A 20,583-nucleotide genomic window follows, 5' to 3' on the forward strand; every position below is an offset into this window, starting at 1 on the left:
CATATATTTCTGGTCCTTTATCCTCCCCCAAACAATATATCTCCAAACTATCTAAAATCTTTTTCTATATGCATATAACCCTCAAACTATACCTTTCTGTGCCTAACTGACCTTTAGGAGAAAAAGTTCCCTCGTCCCAGATCTGACTGAATTTGTTTAGTGCCAGTTTTGCCATTTTTGTAATAATCTGGGCAGAGAAACCAACATACATGCAAATAAAATAAACACATTTTTTTTTACTGTGGTAAAACACCACAAAATTTATCTTAGCCATTTTTAAGTGTATGGTTCAGTAGTGTCCACTATATTCACATTGTTATGCAACCAATCTCCAGAACTCTCTTCATCTTGCAAAGCTGAAACTCAGTACCATTAAAGGCTAACTCTCCATTTTTGTTATCCATTCACCCGCTGAGGGACCCTTAGTCTGCTCCTCACCTTTTGATTGTTGTGAATAATGCTACTATGAACATGAACACAAATCTCTTCAAAACCCTCTTTCAATTCTTTTGGGTATAAACCCAAAAGTAGTATTGCTTAATCACGTGGTAATGCCGGTTTTTTTTTTTTTTTGGAATTGGCATGTTGTTTTTCATAATGTCTGTACCATTTTACATTCCTACCAACAATGCAAAATGGTTCCAGTTTTAACACATCTCTGCCAACACTTGCTTTTTCTGGGAATTTTTGATGTTGTTTGTAGGCATCCTAATGGGTGAAATGGTATCTCATTGTGATTTGATTTGCATTTTCCTAATGATTAGTGATGTTGATCATCTTTTCATTTGCTTGTTGGCTATTTGTATATCTTCTTTGGAGAATCTATTTTTTAGTAAAGTTTTTATTGTTGTTGACTTGTAGGAGTTCTGTATATATTCTAGATATTAACCTGTTATCAGATAAGGTTTGTAAATATTTTCTCCCATTCCATAGGTTGCCTTTTCACTGTTGATTGCATTCTTTGTGCAGAAGTTTTAAATTTTTATGTAGTCCAGCTTTTTTCTCGTTGCTTATGCTTTTGGTGTCATATCCAAGAAATCACTGCCAAAACCAACATCATCAAGCTTTCCCCCATGTTTTCTTCTAAGAGTTTTATAGTTTTAGCTCTTTGATCCATTTTGATTTTTTTATATAAGGGTCCAACTTCATTCTTTTGCATGTGGATATCCAGTTTTCCCAACACTATTTGTTGAAGAAAGTATGCTTTATCCATTGAATGGTCTTGGCATTCTTGTCAAAAATCATTTGACCATATATACAAGTGTATGTTTCTGGGCTCTATATTCTTATTCCATTGGTCTATGTGCCACTACTACACTGTTTTAATTACTGTAGTTTTGCAATCAGTCAAGTGTGAGACCTCCAACTTTGTTCTTTTCTCAAGATTGTTTTGGCCATTCAGAGCCCCTTGAGATTCCATGTGAATTTAAAGTTGGATTTTTCTATTTCTGGAAAAAAAAAAAAAAAACCCTGATATTTTGACAGGGATTGTATTAAATATGTGGATTGCTTTGTGTGATACTGACGTCTTAATATTACATTTTGCAATCCATGAACATGGGATGTCTTCCCATTTATTTGTCTTTATTTCAGCAGTGTTTTGTATTTTTTAGTGTACAAGTCTTTTGCCTCCTTGGCTTAACATTTATTCCCAAGTATTGTACTGTACTTTTTTTTTTTTTGCGGTACGTGGGCCTCTCACTGTTGTGGCCTCTCCCGTTGTGGAGCATAGGCCCCGGACGCGCAGGCTCAGCAGCCATGGCTCATGGGCCCAGCCGCTCCGCGGCATGTGGGATCTTCACGGACCGGGGCACAAACCTGTGTCCCCTGCATCGGCAGGTGGACTCTCAACCACTGCGCCACCAGGGAAGCCCTGTATTTTCTTTGAATGCTATTGAAAATGGGACTTTTCTTAATTTACCTTTTAGATTGTTGTTAGTATATAGAAACACAACTGATTTGTGTGTATTGTTTTTGTGTTTGCAACTTCGCTGAATTCATTTATTCTAAGTATGCATGTTATCTTTAGGGTTTTCTACATATAGGATCATGTCTGCAAAGAGATAATTTTACTTTCCAACTTGGGTGACTTTCATTTTCTTGTGTAATTGCTCTGGCTAGGATTTCCAGTACTATGTTAAATAGAAGTGATAAAGGTGGGCATCCTTGTCCTATTCTTGATCTTAAAGGAAAAGTTTTCAGTCTTTGAGTGTTGAGTATGTTAGCTGTGGGCTTTTCATATATGGTCCTTATGTTGAGAATGCAAACTGTTACACACAGTGCTATTGAAAGGTAGATTTTCCTAAATCCTAGTATTACCCTTGATCTATTCAAACTGTTTTCCTGGTTCCTTCATAGACTTAATGGGTTTTTTTAGCCTCTTTATTTCATTATCATCTACATTGTGTTTCATTTTAGGGTGGCCCACTCATAAAACCTGGCTAATTCCTGATGATCATCATCTTAATAATCGCTAACACTCACTGAGTACTTACCAAGTGCTAGGCACTGTCCTGAGCACCAAACAGCAATCCTATGAAGTAGACATTATCATCGCCTTCTTACAGGTGGGGAAGCCTAGGCACAGGGGAGTTAACTTGTTCACTGTCACACAGCTAGAAAGCAGTGGAATCAGAATTCAAACTGAAGCAGCTTGGCTCCAGTCTTGTCTCTTACTTACTGTACCACATGCCTCTTACAAAAAAGCAGACCTAGGGAAAGGATACCAGTTTCCAGAGTCTTCTTCAAAGACACTGCTGCCAGTTTCCTAAAGGTACCTAAAGCAGGGGACACATTAGTGTAAGTGGCATACCCACTATTGCAGCCCTGGTGGCTCCCTAGTGCAGGACATGCAAGTGGCTGCTGCTGAGAATCTAATCATGGCTCTAAGAAACCAGTAGTAAGGATCTCCTCTATGTGGTATCATTTGTCGTATCAGGGAAGCTGGATTCTTGTAGTACTCCTTGAAGTGTAGTTCATGAATCACCTGCAAAGACATCTCTGGTTTCTGGCCCCTCATCAGACTTACTAGAGTGAACCTCTGGTGGTGGGTTCTAGGAATCTGCATTTTAAACAGACTTCCTGGGTGATTCTTATCTACACTGATGGTTGAGGGCCACTGCTCTGACCATTTGGTTGACCCCCATCCATGTGCATGGTCACCACGTGAACACGCATGCTTACGGAGAGCATGTGAGCCGTGTGCAGGGCCTCAGCCAAGCCTGGGCGAAGGATGTACAAGCCTTGGTTGTGTTGCCTTTCAGGTGCTGCCAGGTTTCTTATTAAGGAGCTGTCATATCACAACCTGGAGCTGGAGAGGAACCGCCTGGAAGAGCTGGGAGTTAAACGCCAGTGTGTCTGGCCTTTCATCGTTGTAATGGATGACTCGTGTGTCCTATGGAACATTCACAGTGTTCAGGAGCAGAGCAGGTAGTGGTGCTTCCTACGCAGTTCTAGGAGTGTGACACAGTGTCATTGAGAAGACACTCTCCTTGGCTGTCATTGCACAGGGAAGTAAATAAGAGAGGTACAGCTTTCCAGAGCAAAACAATCATCTGTGAGACTACTCTCACTAGCACATTTTGTGGTGGCTTAGGAATTTTTAAATTTAGACACTTAGCCTGCCATTAAATTCCTGGACCATTTGTGCATCACAGCTTAGGTTTGCTATAAAAGTCTGTTGAAAGACACTATGGTTTATTTAGAAAGACCACTGGCTTCTGAATCAGGAGACCTGCTTTTTAGCCCCAGCTCTGCTTCCTAACTGTCTGGATGAAAAGGGAAAGTTACTTCACCTCTGTCTCAATTCTATCACATAAAAAATTATGGCTGGGCCCAAATCAGTGGTTCTCCTCCTGGGGCAGAGGTGACAGGAATCCATGGGGACCATGAAATGCTAAGCCTGGAGAAGTCCTATGCAGTAAATGGCCCCGAATATTCACAGCCCCAGTGAAACACTGTGCCAGATGGTCTCTAGACCCTTCCAGCTCAGGCATTATGGTTTTGTGCCCTTGTTTCCCCTGTGGATTTGAAGCCCGTGAAGTTTTCAAATATTCCTTTATTATTCCGTAATTACCAGAACTGGGAAGTATACTTGTGTGCTTCTAATCTCTGGCTACCTCTCTTTGGTGACTCCCTGTTCATCACTCACTTTGAAATGGGCTGGATTTCACTCTCTGCCTTTAAGTGATCAGCCCGGCCCCCAGAAGGCAGCTTCCCTAGGTTAGCAGTGACAGGCAGCATGAAAGCCGGGCTTGACATCCTTCTCCATTCCAGACTAATTGTATCCTTCAGGTATTAATACTGTACAGTGCGGTTAGCTCTTCATGAGTGACCCTCTCTTCAGTAATAGTGGTATCTTATGTAAACTAACTCTACATTTCATAGCCAGCCCATGGAAACAGGAGTTTCCAGTAAGAATGTGTCCTTGAAGAGTGTCTTGCAGCATATTGAAGCAACACCGAAAATCATCCACTACGCAATCCTGGGCATACAGAAATGGAGCAGTAAGCTGACTTCTCAGAGCCTGAAGGCCCCATTCTCTAGATGCCACGTGCACGACTTCATTCTCCTCAACATAGACTTGACTCAGAATGTGCAGTATGACTTCAACAGGTAAGTCAGGCCTTCTGGATGTATGTGATCCTGGCATTTACTGATTGTTTCTGCCCAGGTCTAGCCTCAGCAATGTTTTTATTCCTGTCTCTGTGTCTTTGAGAAACTGAGACTCATTTTATATGGACAGAGATAAGGGGGATCATAAGCCCCAAAGTGCCCCTTCATCACCTTTCAAACTGACCCAGACCCTTAATGATAGGTGCTGCAACATGAAATGCTTAGAAAACGTATTTTGCCCATCTTATTATTCAGTAAAAACTGAAACAGGGACAAAACTTTTCATCAACAGAAATCGGTGTGTGGACCCGTAAACCTATTCAAGATTAACCTTTCATTTACCCTCAGAACTCAGAAGGTAATCTCTTCCCCAGATGTTAGCAAGACCCTGAGATCTGGATCCTGTAGGGAAAAGCCAGCTAGCCCTGGCCTTGCCTCCTGAACAAATTATGCCCACATCTTGGAAAATCTGAAATGGCCAAGGAAGAATGTCAGAGACCGTAGAGTCCCTCTTATGTCAACCCCCAACCCTGTAGCTATTAGAACATTCTGTAGCTATTTCACTTCTGTGTTTTAAATTTGGCAGATGCTTTATCCTGTTTGCAGCCAGGATTTTAAAACCGGGAGCAGCTCTGCAGTCCGGTCCCACAAGAGTATACAGAATGTGCGCTCGTATTTCAGTTCAGGAATGCAAGGCGCTGTGGAATGTCTGGGAACAGTCACCTCACTTCCTCCTTCCTTAGTGGCTGTTAATGCCCAAATCAAAAGGTTCACAGGCCAGTGTCAAGAGAGCCAGCTCCTTGAGGGGGAAGGTTGATTTTGTTTGAGGCTGTCTCCCAATATCTGCCACACATTTCTCTGTGTGTAACTGTTACAGTTGAGATGTGACAGGTAGTCAAGGAAACCTATCGTTGTGATTATAATTTAGGTATTTCTGTGAAGACGTTGACTTTAACCTGAGAACGAACAGTAGTGGCCTGCTCATCTGCCGCTTTAATAACTTCAGTCTCATGAAGAAACATGTTCAGGTTGGAGGGCAGAGGGACTTTGTCATTAAACCAAAGATCATGGTAAGTTTGCAAGCTTGAGTCTACTTTTGAAAATAAGATGATCTTTCATTAATATCTTTGTTATCAGGTACTGGCATTAAGCACTTGCCACTTGACTGGAAAGTAACACAAGGGAGTCTGTTCTTAATGTCAAATCTGCACTCTTGTTTCCCTTACTGAAGACTCATCTAGAGCCAAACATAAGTTTTGAAAATTCAACAAAACTACCTTTCTTTAGATTTAAGGCTTAACTCCATCACAGCTTTAGTTTCAAACGTCTTCTATATTCTTAAACTGGCAAAGTTAACATTTTTACATTCTTTATGTAACACATGAAAGAAGTGTACATCAAGCTGCTCGCATGGTCCTTTGCCAGTTGTCTTTTTTTTAAAGTAAGGCAGATCAAAACCTGTTAAGGGTTAATTCCATGGGCCTACCCTTTTCTGTTTAAGAGATTTACTGGTATCTAATCATTTTTAGCATGTGGACTCCCCAGTGGAGCTTAGAAATCTCTTTGCTTTTTTTTTGTGTGTGGATTTTATCCCATCCACATCCAGCAGCGCTATAAAAGGCTTCCTGTTGGCTCTTACAGTGTACATGCTAAATGCACTAACTTTCAAAGAAGCCTACTTTTGCATTTGCTCCTGCCCTTACTGTGTATAAATTATGTTAAATCCAACTGCACTATTTCCAAGAGAAAAAAATTTCAGAACCCAAGAATGACAGACTTACATTTGAGCCTGGTATCTGTCTCTGTGCTATTACTTGTGGATTGTTCGGATGCAATGCAGTGCTTTCCTTGCCAGTTTCACATAGTGACAGACCCATTTCCCATGATCTTGGCTCTGATTTCAGGTGTCAGAGAGCTTAGCACCCATCTTGCCCCTTCAGTACGTCTGTGCTCCCGACAGTGAACACACACTACTGGCAGCCCCTGCACAGTTTCTCCTGGAGAAGTTCCTTCAGCACGCCTCATACAAACTCTTCCCCAAAGCTATCCATAACTTCAGGAGTCCCGTGTTGGCCATCGACTGCTACCTTAACATTGGACCAGAGGTAAAGGGGAAGGGGCTGATACTCCTATTAGATAGAGGGGCTTGATTTGCTTCTATTAATTTCTCTCATAACTGTCCTTTATTATGAGAAATAAAGAAGCTTTAAATACGTTAAAACTTGACACACAAAATAAAGGGAGTACAAAGCTTAACTAACCAGCCCATTGAAGTTTCAATAAAAAAAAGTGGGAATTCCCTCCAGTCTAGTGGTTAGCACTCTGCACTTCCACTGCAGGGGACACGGGTTCAATCCCTGGTCGGGGAGCTAGGATCCCGCGTGCCGGGTCGGGGGTGGGCGCGGAAGGTGTCTCCTTTACCTGACCCTGAGATGGACAGCTAAAAAGGAAGGCGCTACTTCATTCAGCTGAAGATGCAGAGGTTTTGCTTGCTTTTGAAATGCTTGTGCTATTTCTGCTTGATGATTCCAGGTGGCCATATGCTACGTAAGCTCCAGACCCCACTCCAGCAATGTCAACTGTGAAGGGGTGTGTTTCAGTGGACTCCTCTTGTACCTCTGTGACTCTTTTGTAGGTGCTGATCTTCTTAAGAAATTTAAGTTTCTAAAAGGTAAATCAAATTTAGCATCTTGCTTGTGAATGCTATTAGTTCCCACTGGACAAAATACAGTGGGAAAGATACAAAAGAGCACTTTAACAATCATTTTGCCAGTAAATTAAGTATCTTACTTTTAAACCAGGCCACTGATTTTTTAAATGGGGGAGTGTTAAGACTAAATGCAGATAAATAGAGCCAGGTTTGTGACCATATTAAATATGTTTGCCACTAGTAATTTTAGAAAGGAATGATGCAATACAAGAAGTGATGCTTCTCATATAATCTAATTTTAATAAAAATCAGGTTGGGCTTCCCTGGTGGCGCAGTGGTTGAGAGTCCGCCTGCCGATGCAGGGGACACGGGTTCGTGCCCCGGGCCGGGAAGATCCCACATGCCGCGGAGCGGCTGGGCCCGTGAGCCATGGCCGCTGAGCCTGTGCATCCGGAGCCCGTGCTCCGCAACGGGGGAGGCCACAGCAGTGAGAGGCCCGCGTACCACAAAAAAAAAAAGAGAAAATCAGGTTAATGAGGTATGATTCTGGTATAGAAGCTAAAGTCGTTTCAATGAGTATGCGCCATACAAAGAGTTAAATCTGCCTAATAACAAACTGCAGATGAAGCATCACAAATAATCCTGACAGGACGACCTCTGAGGTCGGCGGAAAAAAGTAAGGTTCATCATGCTGTGTACAGCATGCTACCATTTTTATGAGAACAGGAGAAACTGTATTTACTTCTATGTGTGTAAAATACATATGGAGCTGTGCGTGTGCGTTGGGGGTGGGAGGGAGCGTCCCAGGGGATGCTTGGCAATATCTGGAGACATGTTACGTTGTCACAGGGCGGGGTGCTGCTAGCACAGAGTGGGTAGAAGCCAAGGACACTGCTAAATATCCTACAAGAGCCAGACGCTCCCACAGTAGAACTGTCCGGCCCACAGTGCCGAGGCTGAGGACACTGCTCTACGGGGACACGTGAAACGTTAGGACGTGGGTTTTAACACTAGTTACTATAGGGGAAGGGGGGCTGTGGTTAGGACGGCTTTTACTTTAAACTCTTTTAAACTTTTGAATTTGTAATAACTACTTTATTCAAAATAAATAGTACAATGAACAAATCTGATAGGTTACTTTGTATGTTGGTTCTCACATGTGTTAGTTTAGGGGATATAATCAGAGGGAGGTGGTAAGATTCTTCATCATTTCAATCCCTGAGCCGAAGACACACTTCTGCTCTCTTCCTGAAGGTGCTACTCTGTGTGTCATCTGCCAAGACCGAAGTTCCTTACGCCAAACGATTGTGCGCTTAGAGCTAGAGGACGAGTGGCAGTTCCGCCTCCGGGACGAGTTTCAAACTGCTAACAGCGCCGATGACAAGCCCCTCTACTTTCTTACCGGACGTCACGTATGAGCTTTGGAAGAGACCAAAACCAGCAAAGGATGCCTAGGTGGGGTGGGGTAGTAACGATTAAGGATGTTTTTTTTCCTTTAAAGTACAATCACTGTGGAGCCAAGTGCAACATATTTGTCTCTTCTCCAAAGAACCCCCCAAATCTGACCTAGATCCTTGGGGGGCATCACGCTCCTTCAGTTCCAATTTCAGGACTTAAATTCAGGTTAACTCCACCCGAGGTAGTTATGCAATTACTTAAGACGTGGTCTGCCCACGGGAGGCTGAGGAGGATTACGCTTTGGAGAGGCCACAGGGAGTCTGCATTGTTTTTTTACTATGCTGTGTCGGGCGGGGGGGGGGGGGGGAACTGACTCTCAGCATTAGCTAGCCTGAATGTGTTACGTGAGACTCACACCGTTGGTGTGGAATTAATTGAAGATTAACGTTTGAGGCCTGAACCCTCAGTTTCTCTTCAGATCTGTACTTTGGTACAGTATTACTCAGGGGTCTGAAACGATAGAATGTAGAAGATATTTGTATTTAAAAAAAAGAAGTAGCTTTGTCTTTCTCTGTGCAGTGTTAGTCTAAGATTTATAATCTTGTATGTATTGAAACTTTTGGCAAAATTTCCACAGGAGTTAAAAGTTTACTATTTAAACTGAACAAACAAATTAGTAAATGCAGAGCAGGCATTGTGTGTATTCATGCAGCTTCTCCTGGCTTAAGTTCTTTTGCTTTATCCATTCTTTGTTTTCAGTCTCTTAAGCACGCCTGTGAGAATATGAACAGTGATTAATCTTACACACGGAGAGCCTGATTCAGTAGTTGAGCCAATTCAGAAGCTTTCAGCAGTCACCCCACACCCACCCTGTTTGGTTGGAATTTAGCAGTTGGCACCAGCAAAGCTAAATGTCAGGCAGGCTTAGCTTCTGTGTGAAGTGGAACTAGTTTCTTTCCTCTCAAAGACTAAAGCAAAGTTTCCTTTAAAAGATACACTGAATGAATATTAGCTGCCTTATACTGACAACACCACAGAAATTGCTGAAATGGGAAACAGAGCCGTAGAAAGAGAGGCTGTTTTACTTAATCCTACCAGTGGGGTGTGCGTGTGTTAAAGAAGATGCCAGTAAGTCTCTTTGACTCATTAAAATCAACAGGGGGTCTCTGTTCAGTATCAACAGTAGGAGGCATAAGTTTCTACAGATTTTTTACCACATATTTTAATCAAAAACAGATTTTTAGAAAATGTTCTAGAACAAACTAGGTCTTTTGGAAGCTTACTCTTAAATTACTCCACTTCTCATCATTAAACAATCTCTTGACATTTTTCTCATTAGCCCGTATGTACCACTTTATTCCCACTTTAAATGGCCATTTTAAACTTGAATCGATGTCATATTTATGGCCTGAAGCCTGCATTTACTTAGAACAAATAGTGTTAACTGACCAGCTTTATTAGTTTGTGATAACAAGTTTACAGCTAGTGAAGAGATGGCATGTACTAATCTGAAAATGGTTTCAGATCTCTTGGTTTTAATATAGCTACTTATGATGCTTTAAATGTCTCTTGAAATGAACAATTCCTTTAAACTCCATTTTTAACTGACCTTGAAAGAGGACCTGCCTTATAGATGCTTTAAAAATACTCAATTTTAGTACAGCAGAATTTTTGGCAAAGAGGTACATTCTGAGGCAGGCTGATTTAGATATCAGTGTATTTCAGTTGTTCCTGTTTTGTTGAAAGGGCCTAACGCAGACGATATCAAGAAACCAACTATTTGTGCAATATTCCAAAAATATTTATAGGGCAAATAAAATACTTGAAATAATCCTAAAACAGTTGTACCTGGAGCAGATGGCCTCTCAGGGTTTCTTCAGGCTTTATGGCTTCATAGTCTAAGGAAAGGAAAATTTTTTAAAGTAGTTACTTGACCTGAGGGGACCCCATATTAGTTAGGGCTGCACTCTGAAAAACCAAATGCTTATGATCCCTGAAATACTGTTTAACTCTGGGGAAGAGAAATGCCAGAATAAAGCCAAAAGCCCATCACCCCAGTGATGGAGAATTCAAATTGACCTGCTTATTCTTTTCAATGCCTATCTTACTACGGTTTGGATCTTTTAAAATCACCTTATCAGTATAATTCTTTAGAGGATGTCAGGTCGCTCTCCTGCAAGGATAAAATTGCACAAGCACAGGACACCATGACTGGTTGATACGTACCTTGGTGTGTTCCACTTCGAGCCTTGCCATCCCTTAAGAATATTGTGTGAATGTGTTCACTAGGCCTGCATAATAACTGACCTATAGACCTGTTGAACCTTGCCACATATTGACAGTTCACACAGGTTAATACTGAATGTAAACTAAAATTACAATGAGAATTGTTGTATTCAATTTTTTTGGCTGTAATTTATGCAAATGCTTTTTGTGATTTTTAGAAAAGGAGGCACCTGTGTTACTTTATTACTGTAAAATTTTCTTAACCAAAATTTGGTGAATTTCACTAGTCAGTCTACCTCACATTTTGTTTGTGATTCTAAATTGTCTTAAGTTGTGTCTACAGTATGTTCTTGTCCTTTAATTTGGTGAATGTATTAAAATTCTCTCCCACCCCCCCAAAGAGAAAGTTTGTTTTCTTTACATGTTCTGGTATGTTCAAAAATGGAATAAGCTGACTACGGCAATGTCCAAGAAAGGCTAGAAGTCCACATGTCATAGGTTGGATGACTATAAGATATTCTTCTGGCATAACAGTCCAAAAAAGTAAATATTTGTTCACTGAAAATCTGTAGCTTATCCAAAGAAGATACACACGTATAAGGTATCTACCATGCCCATTTGCAGAGTGCCACAATTATGAATAACAGATCCAGAAATGATTATTAAAGAGATGTTAGAAATATTCATGGTACATCCCCAATCTTTTATTTTACAGATGGCAACTATACTCACTTTCGTGTCCTGAGAAGCACACTTTGGGTTGGTAGAACTGTGCAGTATAACCCTAAGGTGTTATTTCACCAACTTTTGAGAGTTAACTTGTTATTCCAGGGGAAAAGAAATGCCTTTCAGTTCTATTATTAGCAAGAGTGCTAAAATAATAGACTGATATAGAACCATAAAAGCATTCTTCAGGGCCAGAGGCCCCTGGCTGTTACCTCAGGAGGGGCAATAACTATTTTAAGTATGATGACAGATTCAGGATAAAGGCTCCAAAGCAGCTGCCTTAGAAAGACTAACAGCTGTGAAACTCTGACTGCTGTACCTTTGTATTCAACTACTAGAGCTGAACAACATCAGGGAACAAACATTCCTCAGGCTTGTCTTCAGTCATGGCAACTGGCCCATAAGCTTCCTCTGAGTCTAAGAGAATACTGATAAAACAATCAAATACTGGCTTCCCTGAAAAAAACAAAAACCCAAAAAAAGAAACAAAAACATCGTCACTAAAGATGACTTCAGGAAGAACTTCTGAGGCCAAGGAAACAGCCATTCAAACTATAAATTCCTTATGTCTTAACTTTCAAGTAGTAAGCTAAGGAAAGCATCTACGGTTGACCCTTCAACAACACAGGCTTGAACTGCATGGGTCTACTTATACACAAATTTTTTCCAAAAAAATACGTACTATGATACCACACAATCAATGGTTGGCTAAGTCTACAGATGCAAACCGCTGATATGAAGAGCCGACTGTAAAGTTATACCTGATTTTCAACTGTGTGGGGTAACCCCCATGTTGTTCAAGGGTCAACTGTGCTTCAGTGATTATTGATGGCAGGTGGAATAATAAGAAATAAAAAAAAGTTCTCTAACCACTTCTTTGTTGTTATAAGACCGAATCTTCCCTTTATCTGCCAGAAGGCCCAAGAGCCATGAGAACAGGTAGAAGGTATATGTATGCCTGCAGTCGCTATCCCAGAAATCAATTCAGCCATCTTAACTGCCGATGAACTACAGCTAGGCAGGAATGTGGCCGTGTTCCTACCCAGACGCCCTAGCTGGGCAGCCATGCAAAGTAAGCAACAATTAAAATATCACTGCATGTGGGGCTTCCTTGGTGGCGCAGTGGTTGAGAATCTGCCAGCTAATGCAGGGGATGGGTTCGAGCCCTGGTCTGGGAAGATCCCACATGCCGCGGAGCAACTGGGCCCGTGAGCCACAACTACTGAGCCTGCGCGTCTGGAGCCTGTGCTCCACAAAAAGAGAGGCCACGATAGTGAGAGGCCCGCGCACCGCGATGAAGAGTGGCCCCCGCTTGCCACAACGTTTCTTGTCACAGAAACGAAGACCCAACGCAGCCAAAAATAAAATAATTTAAAAAAAAGTTTAAAATATCACTGCATGTCTACTGTACTTACTGTTCTTACGATACATGCTTTTAGTAGATATACCAAATGCACTCTTGCATGTTATGAACTGGTAAAATACTGATTTTTACAATGCTTACAAAATGAAATAAAACCATTGTATGTCCATGCAGACAAGGGCATAACCCCTAAGAGCTCATGGTTCCTGTCTACACTGGTGGTTCCTATAATGTCCATACACTAGACATTTTTATAATGGACCAACAACTATTCAAGGGTAGCTGAGAAAAAATTTACAGGCGCCTTTATATAATCAGCAATTACAGAATCAACCTGTTTCGATGTCTGTGGCCATTAGTGTTTACTCACTGTGTCCACCAGTGCCTCCACCACTCCATAGAGACCGTTCTTCTATCATCACTCTTCAGCCTTCAACTGTGGTGTGACAGTGTCGACCGTTCTTTGAGTCTTGGTTTCTACCACTCTCTTATGGTTCTTCCCTTGCACGTGCATTCTCAAGTGTTCCTCAATACTCTCTCCTACCCTCTCAGTTCATAAACCTCAGGGTGGCGATCTCTTCTAAACCTTCAAATAACTAAATAAATTTGCTTAGTTCAAACTTTTTCCAAACTCTAGATCTACATGTTCAGTTATATACAAAATAGATATTTCCACTTGGAGATTCTGCAACCACCTTAAAATTGTAAGCAAAACTGAGCGCATCCTTCCCCATCTAATCTTGCCAACCTAATTTTCCAGTATGCCCTTCTCAGTCAATTACCCAAATGAAAATTACTCTAGATTCTCCTGTCATGATCCTTCTCTAGTCAGTTATCAACTCTATCAATTCTTCAGTTTTATCTCCTCAGAGTTCATCTGTCTCATCTTCACCCACACATCATAGGTTTAGTTCAGTTTTCAGCATCTTTCACAAAGACTGCTACTGTAAGCCCTTAATTATCGTCTAAGTTCTAGATTCCTCACTTGTAAACTCTACCTCATGGGGTTGTCATGATAATTAAATAAAATAATGCATCACTAAACACAAGGTATGACACATGGCAAACATTCAAGTGTTAAATATTATTAATAATTCTGTTCTTAGAGAAATAGCTAGATTGTAAAACTTATTTGAGGGGCTGTGTCTTTAATACAAACATGAAAAACCGTTTTCCTAGTAATGGTAACCTTTAAACCAACCAATAAATATAGCCTCTCTACTTCCAAGTCCCCTTGAAACCACCAAGTTTGGCTCCCCAAAGAAGCATACTATTGCTTATATGGAAATTGCGCCTGTATTATGAGATTAACAGTTACTAGGACATCTACACTACACCTGAAAATTTCATCCTGTTTTTAAAAAATTACAGTCCCTGTCAGGCAAACGTTGAGACCAGGGATAACTAGAAGAGTCTCAAGCCCAAAGAGAAAAGCAGTGTTGAGAGTTGGACCATCATGATGGATCAGAGGGAAATATTTACACTGCCTTACCACTCCACCCTATAAAGACTACAGAGCCCTACACCACTCTGTTAATTTTAAAAGCACACATCTAAGGGTGATAAAATATATACCTATCTGTTAATCATAGTTTAAAAGCCCTAATTTTTAGCTGGTTTTAATTTCAGCTCATAAAATTAATCTATGTTAAATCGCAGTGGTGCTTCATTCTTGGGCCATGGCTCTTTATTTCTTTGAAAGAGCAGAAAATTCTGATGTTAGGATCTTGTCTTTTGGAGATGTTACTGACATACTTATCCTATGGCAAACTGGTGAAAACTACCTTTTAAGAAGCCAGTGTTTTAATCTTATTTCAAGGTATCAAAACTAACAAACTTCCTGAAAAAGCACAATAATAATACACCATTATCACATTTATCACTTAGAAAAAGCTATCAAGTATTTTATTATTTTATTCTACATTATATACAGGTCATAAAAGGCCACAGCAGTTTTTCAACATATAAACCCTTTAAAAGTAGAGGGCACTATGAAGGATAGACAAGTATCAAAATGAAGTCCAATAATGAGGGCATATACCCAGTGTAGTATTTCTGAGGAGTAACGAAGCAGATACCAAGTCCTCCATATTTAGCTTGCAACTATTCCACAGGTTTTCATAAATCTCTTTGGGACTGTTAATAGCCGAAGTGTGCCAGTTGCCATTTATTTTAAAAAGTGAAACCAGAATGAAAGAATAAACTAGAGGGTACCATTCTAATTCTAGTCACTTACAGCTCTCCAAGAAGGAAAGCCTCAATTCTTTTCCACCTTCCACTCTTTGCTGCTGTTAAGAAGCGGAAAGAGAGAAATGGAAGAAAAAGTTCAGCTTTGCTTTTTTGTGAGGATTCTTTTAAATTATATACCAGACCCTTTAAGAATTAGCTTTGAGTTCCTAAACAGGTAACATCACACCCTCCGTGAGTAATAATGCAAAAACATCGGTTTCCACTCTGTGAAAATACAATCTTTAAAACTATAACTGGTATCAGCAGATCAATATAAAAAAATACAGTACCAAGCTACACTGGTATATTTCCATAATTAAGAACTTCAAAATATACTTATCACTGAGACCATAGTCCTTGCATTAGTTTCAGTCCACTATGAACAATTATCTGCTGCATGTAAACATGTCTAAATAACTATAGATAAAATACATCAATCATAAATTTCTGTAAAAGATAATAAAATATCTTCTTTAAAAAACAAAACAACAATAAGCAATTACTGCATTTTTTCCAATTTTATGAAAATGGAACAACCTTAGAGTTGTTGCCAGTCCTGAGTTCATTGTAATAAAAATGGCCCTAGTTCCTGGTTAAAGTCAGCAACCAATCCATTCTCTTCAGTAGATGTCTTCTGGACTGCAGGCATGAATTTATTTTAGGTGCTATTCTGTCCATTAATAAAATTATATACCAGAAACTGACCAGTGCCACAGTACTGTGTTGCAAACAGTTTTCCATCAGGAGTAGGATCTGAGAAAGCAATTTCTTCTTTACTCAAGTATGAGCCATATATAAAGTTACTCCTATTAAAAAAGGGGGGGGAGTAGAAGGGTAAAAAAAAAAGTATATTATTTTTAATCATTAAAATTGGAAAAACCTGTCAAATAAAATTTGAATAAAGACTTTTTAGGTAATGCTGTATATTCTAGAAACTTAAAAATAATCGTCTTATAAAAAGCAATCATAGTTTTAAAAACATTTACCCAACACCTTTTCACGATAAAAATACTTCAACAACTCTAAATAGAAGGAACTTCCTCAACCTGATAAAGAGCATCAAAAGGCATCAAAGTTAATGGAAAAAAAAAAGAATGAAAACTGTTCCTCAGAGATCAGGAACAGGGTAATGAGGCTACGTCTGCTCACACCTCTTCTATTAAAACAGGAAAATTAGACAAGCAAAAGAAGAAGCAACCACGTTGGAAAGGAAGAAGTAAAATTATCCCTTTTTACAGATGACATGATCTTTTATATACAAAAATCCTCTGGAATTCACAAAATAACTATTAGATCTAATAAAGAATGAGTTCAGCAAGTTTGTAGGACATAAGATCGATATTAAACAATTAATTGTATTTCTATACACTTGCAATGAACAATTCAAAATGAAATTTAGAAAACAAGTCCATTTGCAATAACACTGAAAGAGTAAATACTTAGGATTAAATTTAGAGACATGCAAGACCTAAAAAATGATAACTATAGAGCGTTGTGGAAAGAAATTAAAGGCTACTTAAGTAAACAGAAAGACATCCCATGTTTATGAATCAGAAGACTTAATATTGCTAAAACGGCATTACTCTCCAAATTGATCTATACTGGGCTTCTCTGCAAAAATTAACAAGCTGGTCCTAAAATTCATATGAAAATGCAAGAGACACTGAATAGTGAAAAGAATCTTTAAAAAGAACAAATTTATAGAACTTACATTTCCTTATTTCAAAACTTACAACAAATCTACAGTATTCCAGACAGTGGGCTGCCAGCACAAGAGACCAATGGAATAGAACTGAGGTCCAGACACAAACCCTCACATTTATGATCAATCATTTTTGACAAAGGTGGCAAGACCATTCAATGGGAAAGAAAAGTCTCTTTAATAAATGGTGCTGGAACAATTGGATATCCACATTGAAAAGAATGAAGTTGGATCCTACCTCACATCATACACAAAAATTTACTTAAAATGGATCAAAGACCTAAATATAAGAACTAAAATTATAAACTCTTGAAAGAAAATACAGGCCTAAATCTTTGTGGCCTTGGATGAGGATATTGTTTCTTAGATATGTGACAAGGAAAAAAGATATATAATTTGGAGTTCAAAATTAAAAACTTCTGTGCTTCAAAGAATACTAAGATGAAAGGACAATCATAAAATGGTAGAAAATATTTGCATATCATATATCTGATAAGGGACTCATCTCCAGAATATATAAAGAACTATTACAACTCAAGAAGAGAAAGACAAATGAACCAATTTAAAAATGGACATAGGATTGATTGAATAGGCATTTCTCTGAAGATATATATAAATGGCCAACAAACATCATTACCTATTAGGGAAATGTAAATCAAAAACCACAATGAAATACCACTTCATACCCACTAGGATGGCTAAAAAGACAGATAATAACAAGTGCTGGTGAGAATGAGGAGAAATTAGAACCCTTGTAACATTGCTCGTGGAGTTGTAAAACAGTGCAGCCACTTTGCAAAATAGTTCAGCAGATCCTCAAAATGTTATATGGTTACCATATGGCCCAATTCTCCTACGTATGTACCAAAAGAAATATACATACGCGAGTATTTCTCTATTTACCAAGAGAAATAAAAATACACAGCCTTCCCTGGTGGCACAATGGTTAAGGGTCCGCCTGCCAATGCAGGGGATGTGGGTTCGATCCCTGGTCAGGGAACTAAGATCCCACACGTTGTGGGGCAACAAAGCCCGCACGCCACAACTACTGAGCTCGCGCTCCTCAATAAGAGAGCCTGCATGCCACGCACTCTGGAGCGTGTGCCACAATGAGAGAAGAGAAAACCCACACGCCACAACTAGAGAGAAGCCCATGCCACAGCGAAGAGCCTGCATGCCACAACATGCGCCACAAAGAAAAATCCCACATGCTGCAATGAAGATCCCACATGCCACAACAAAGACCCGATGCAGCTAAATAAATAAATAAACATTAAAAAAAATTACAGTTCAGAATAGGCAAATCTATTGAGACAAAAGTAGATTATTGGTTGCCAGAAGCTGCAGGAGAAGGAAATGGGGAAATTGGGTATCAGGTTTTGGGGAGACTGAAGTTAATGTCTTAGAATTAGACAGTGGTGATGGTTACACAGCCTTCTAAATATACTAAAACCCAGTGAAGTGTCACTTTAAAAAGATGACCAAAAAGGCCACCTACTGAATGGGAGAGGATATTTGCAAATGATATATCCAGTAAGGAGTTAATACCCAAAATATACAGAGAACTCATACAACTCAACATCAAAAAAAAAAAAACCTGATTAAAACATGGGCAGAGAATCTGCAAAGGCATTTTCCCAAGGAAGACAAAAAGAGGGCCAACAGGCACATGGAAAGATGTCCAACATCACTAATCATCAGGGAAATGCAAATCAAAACCACAATGAGGTATTATCACCTCACAACACCTGTCAAAATGGCTATTATCAAAATGACAACAAATATCAAGTCTTGGTGAGGATGTGGAGAAAAGGGAACCCTCATGGACAGTTGGTAGAAATGTAAACCGGTGCAGCCACTATGGAAAACAGTATGGAGAGTCCTCAAAAAAGTTAAAAATAGAACTGCCATATATGACCCATATATGACCATATAAATTCCACCCCTGAGTACTTACCCAAAGGAAAAAAATACACATTAGAAAAAATATATGCACCTCTGTGTTCACTGTAGCATTATTTACAACAGACAAGATATGAAAGCAACCTAAATGTCCATCAATAGATAAGTGGATAAAGGAGATGCTGTGTGTATACACACAACCAGAGACATACACACAGACACAAACACACACACAACGGAATATTACTCAGCCACAAAAAAGAATGAAATCTTGCCATTTACAACAACACGGATGGACCTAGAGGGTGAAATAAGTTAAAGAAAGAAAAATGCTGTATGATTTCACTTATACATGGAATCTAAGATGCAAAACAAATAAACATAACAAAACAGAAACATAATTATAGATACACAGAACAAATAGGTGGTTGCCAGAGGGAAGGGGAGGGTGGCGGGGGGGGGGGCGGAGGGAGAAATAGGTGCAGGAGATTAAGAGGCACAAACTTCCAGTTGTAAAATAAATAAGTCAATGGTATGAAACGCACAGTATGGAGAATATAGTCAATAACTACGTAATATCTTTGTATGGTGACATATCTGTATCTAGACTTATTGTGGTGACCATTTTGAAATGTATAAAAATACGGAAACAATGTTGTATAACAGGAACTAACATAGTGTTGTAGGTCAATTATACTTCAAATAAACAAACTCAAAAAGAGATCAGATTTATGGTTACGAGAGGTGGGGATTTGGGGAGAGGGGGTATTCAATGAAGGCAGTCAAAAGGTATAAACTTCCCGTTATAAGATAAATAAGTACTAGGGATGTAATGTATAATATGATAAACATAATTAGCACTGCTGTGTGTTATATATGAAAGTTGTTAAGAGAGTAAATCCTAAGAGTTCTCATCACAAGGAAAAAAATTTTTCTATTTCTTTAATTTTGTATCTATATGAGATGATGGATGTTCACTGCACTTATTGTGATAATCATGTCATGATGTATGTAAGTCAAATCATTTGTTGTATACCTTAAACTTATACAGTGTCGTATGTCAATCATAATTCAATAAAACTGGAAGAAAAAATGGTTAATTAAAAACAAGATAAATTTTGTGATATGTAATTATATCTCAATAAAGCTGTTATTTTTAAATGTTTTAAATTTTGCTAGGATATAGACTATTAGTAGAATTTTCATATTGTAATCGTAACAAGGTGAGATGGGTACATAAAGAAACAATAAATGAAAAAAGTTAGAAACCTCTATGGTTTTAACAGGAAGCTTAGAGTGGCAATCTCAGTATCACACAGAACAAACACAATGACTACAATGTTTTATGTTTTTATAAACTAGAACCATCTTATGGTTTTGACAAGACCTAAGTTTTACAAGATTTAAAGGAGGGACAATACCCTCATTTAGGACAATTATTTAATCAGCTGCATTTTCCAGGTTTAGTTCGGAAAGAGCTAAAAATAGACCTGCCTCTTGTCAAGAGAAGGGTAGGTAGATCTAAGCCCTTCTGGATCACTACTCATTGATAAAACAAAAATAAGGGAGAGAGACCTGAAACACAGTTAGGCTCTAAGAGACTTAAGAGTCTTAGGAACTCACTTATAACAATAATGGATTATTTTGAAAGCTATACCTATAAGTAGTAGTAGACAGGTATTCTATGAATAAACAGACACAAGAGACCAACCTAAAAAACCTCATTTGCATGATTAATTTAAACCTCTTTTATTAATCCTTTAGCAAAGATGC

At 39.2% G+C, this 20,583-nt stretch overlaps 2 protein-coding genes across 13 annotated transcripts in view; one reads left to right on the top strand and one right to left on the bottom strand.

The window, feature by feature from the left end:
* The window catches only part of GREB1L (GREB1 like retinoic acid receptor coactivator), a 119,809-nt gene extending 110,802 nt beyond the window's left edge, over nucleotides 1-9,007 (top strand). The window contains exons 27-32 of the mRNA XM_030760449.2: nucleotides 3,264-3,429; nucleotides 4,387-4,614; nucleotides 5,543-5,684; nucleotides 6,519-6,719; nucleotides 7,147-7,285; nucleotides 8,519-9,007. Coding sequence (XP_030616309.2) covers nucleotides 3,264-3,429; nucleotides 4,387-4,614; nucleotides 5,543-5,684; nucleotides 6,519-6,719; nucleotides 7,147-7,285; nucleotides 8,519-8,682 — 1,040 coding nt within the window. The 3' untranslated portion in view covers nucleotides 8,683-9,007. The remainder of the gene's footprint in view (nucleotides 1-3,263; nucleotides 3,430-4,386; nucleotides 4,615-5,542; nucleotides 5,685-6,518; nucleotides 6,720-7,146; nucleotides 7,286-8,518) is intronic.
* ESCO1 (establishment of sister chromatid cohesion N-acetyltransferase 1) overlaps nucleotides 1-20,583 on the bottom strand; it is a 93,395-nt gene that overhangs the window by 5,650 nt on the left and 67,162 nt on the right. For 6 of the 12 annotated variants that reach the window (XM_089894976.1, XM_089894973.1, XM_022586803.3 and 3 more), the window contains one exon: nucleotides 9,444-16,012. In XM_089894976.1, coding sequence (XP_089751102.1) covers nucleotides 15,865-16,012 — 148 coding nt within the window. In that variant the 3' untranslated portion in view covers nucleotides 9,444-15,864. The other 6 variants (XR_016387599.1, XR_016387600.1, XR_016387597.1 and 3 more) reach the window with 6 other exon arrangements.

Source organism: Delphinapterus leucas, chromosome 14 (genome assembly GCF_059928025.1).
Source record: "Delphinapterus leucas isolate spDelLeu-1000000601 "Yukka" chromosome 14, BTC_Dleu_Yukka2, whole genome shotgun sequence".
Taxonomy (NCBI): domain Eukaryota; kingdom Metazoa; phylum Chordata; class Mammalia; order Artiodactyla; family Monodontidae; genus Delphinapterus; species Delphinapterus leucas.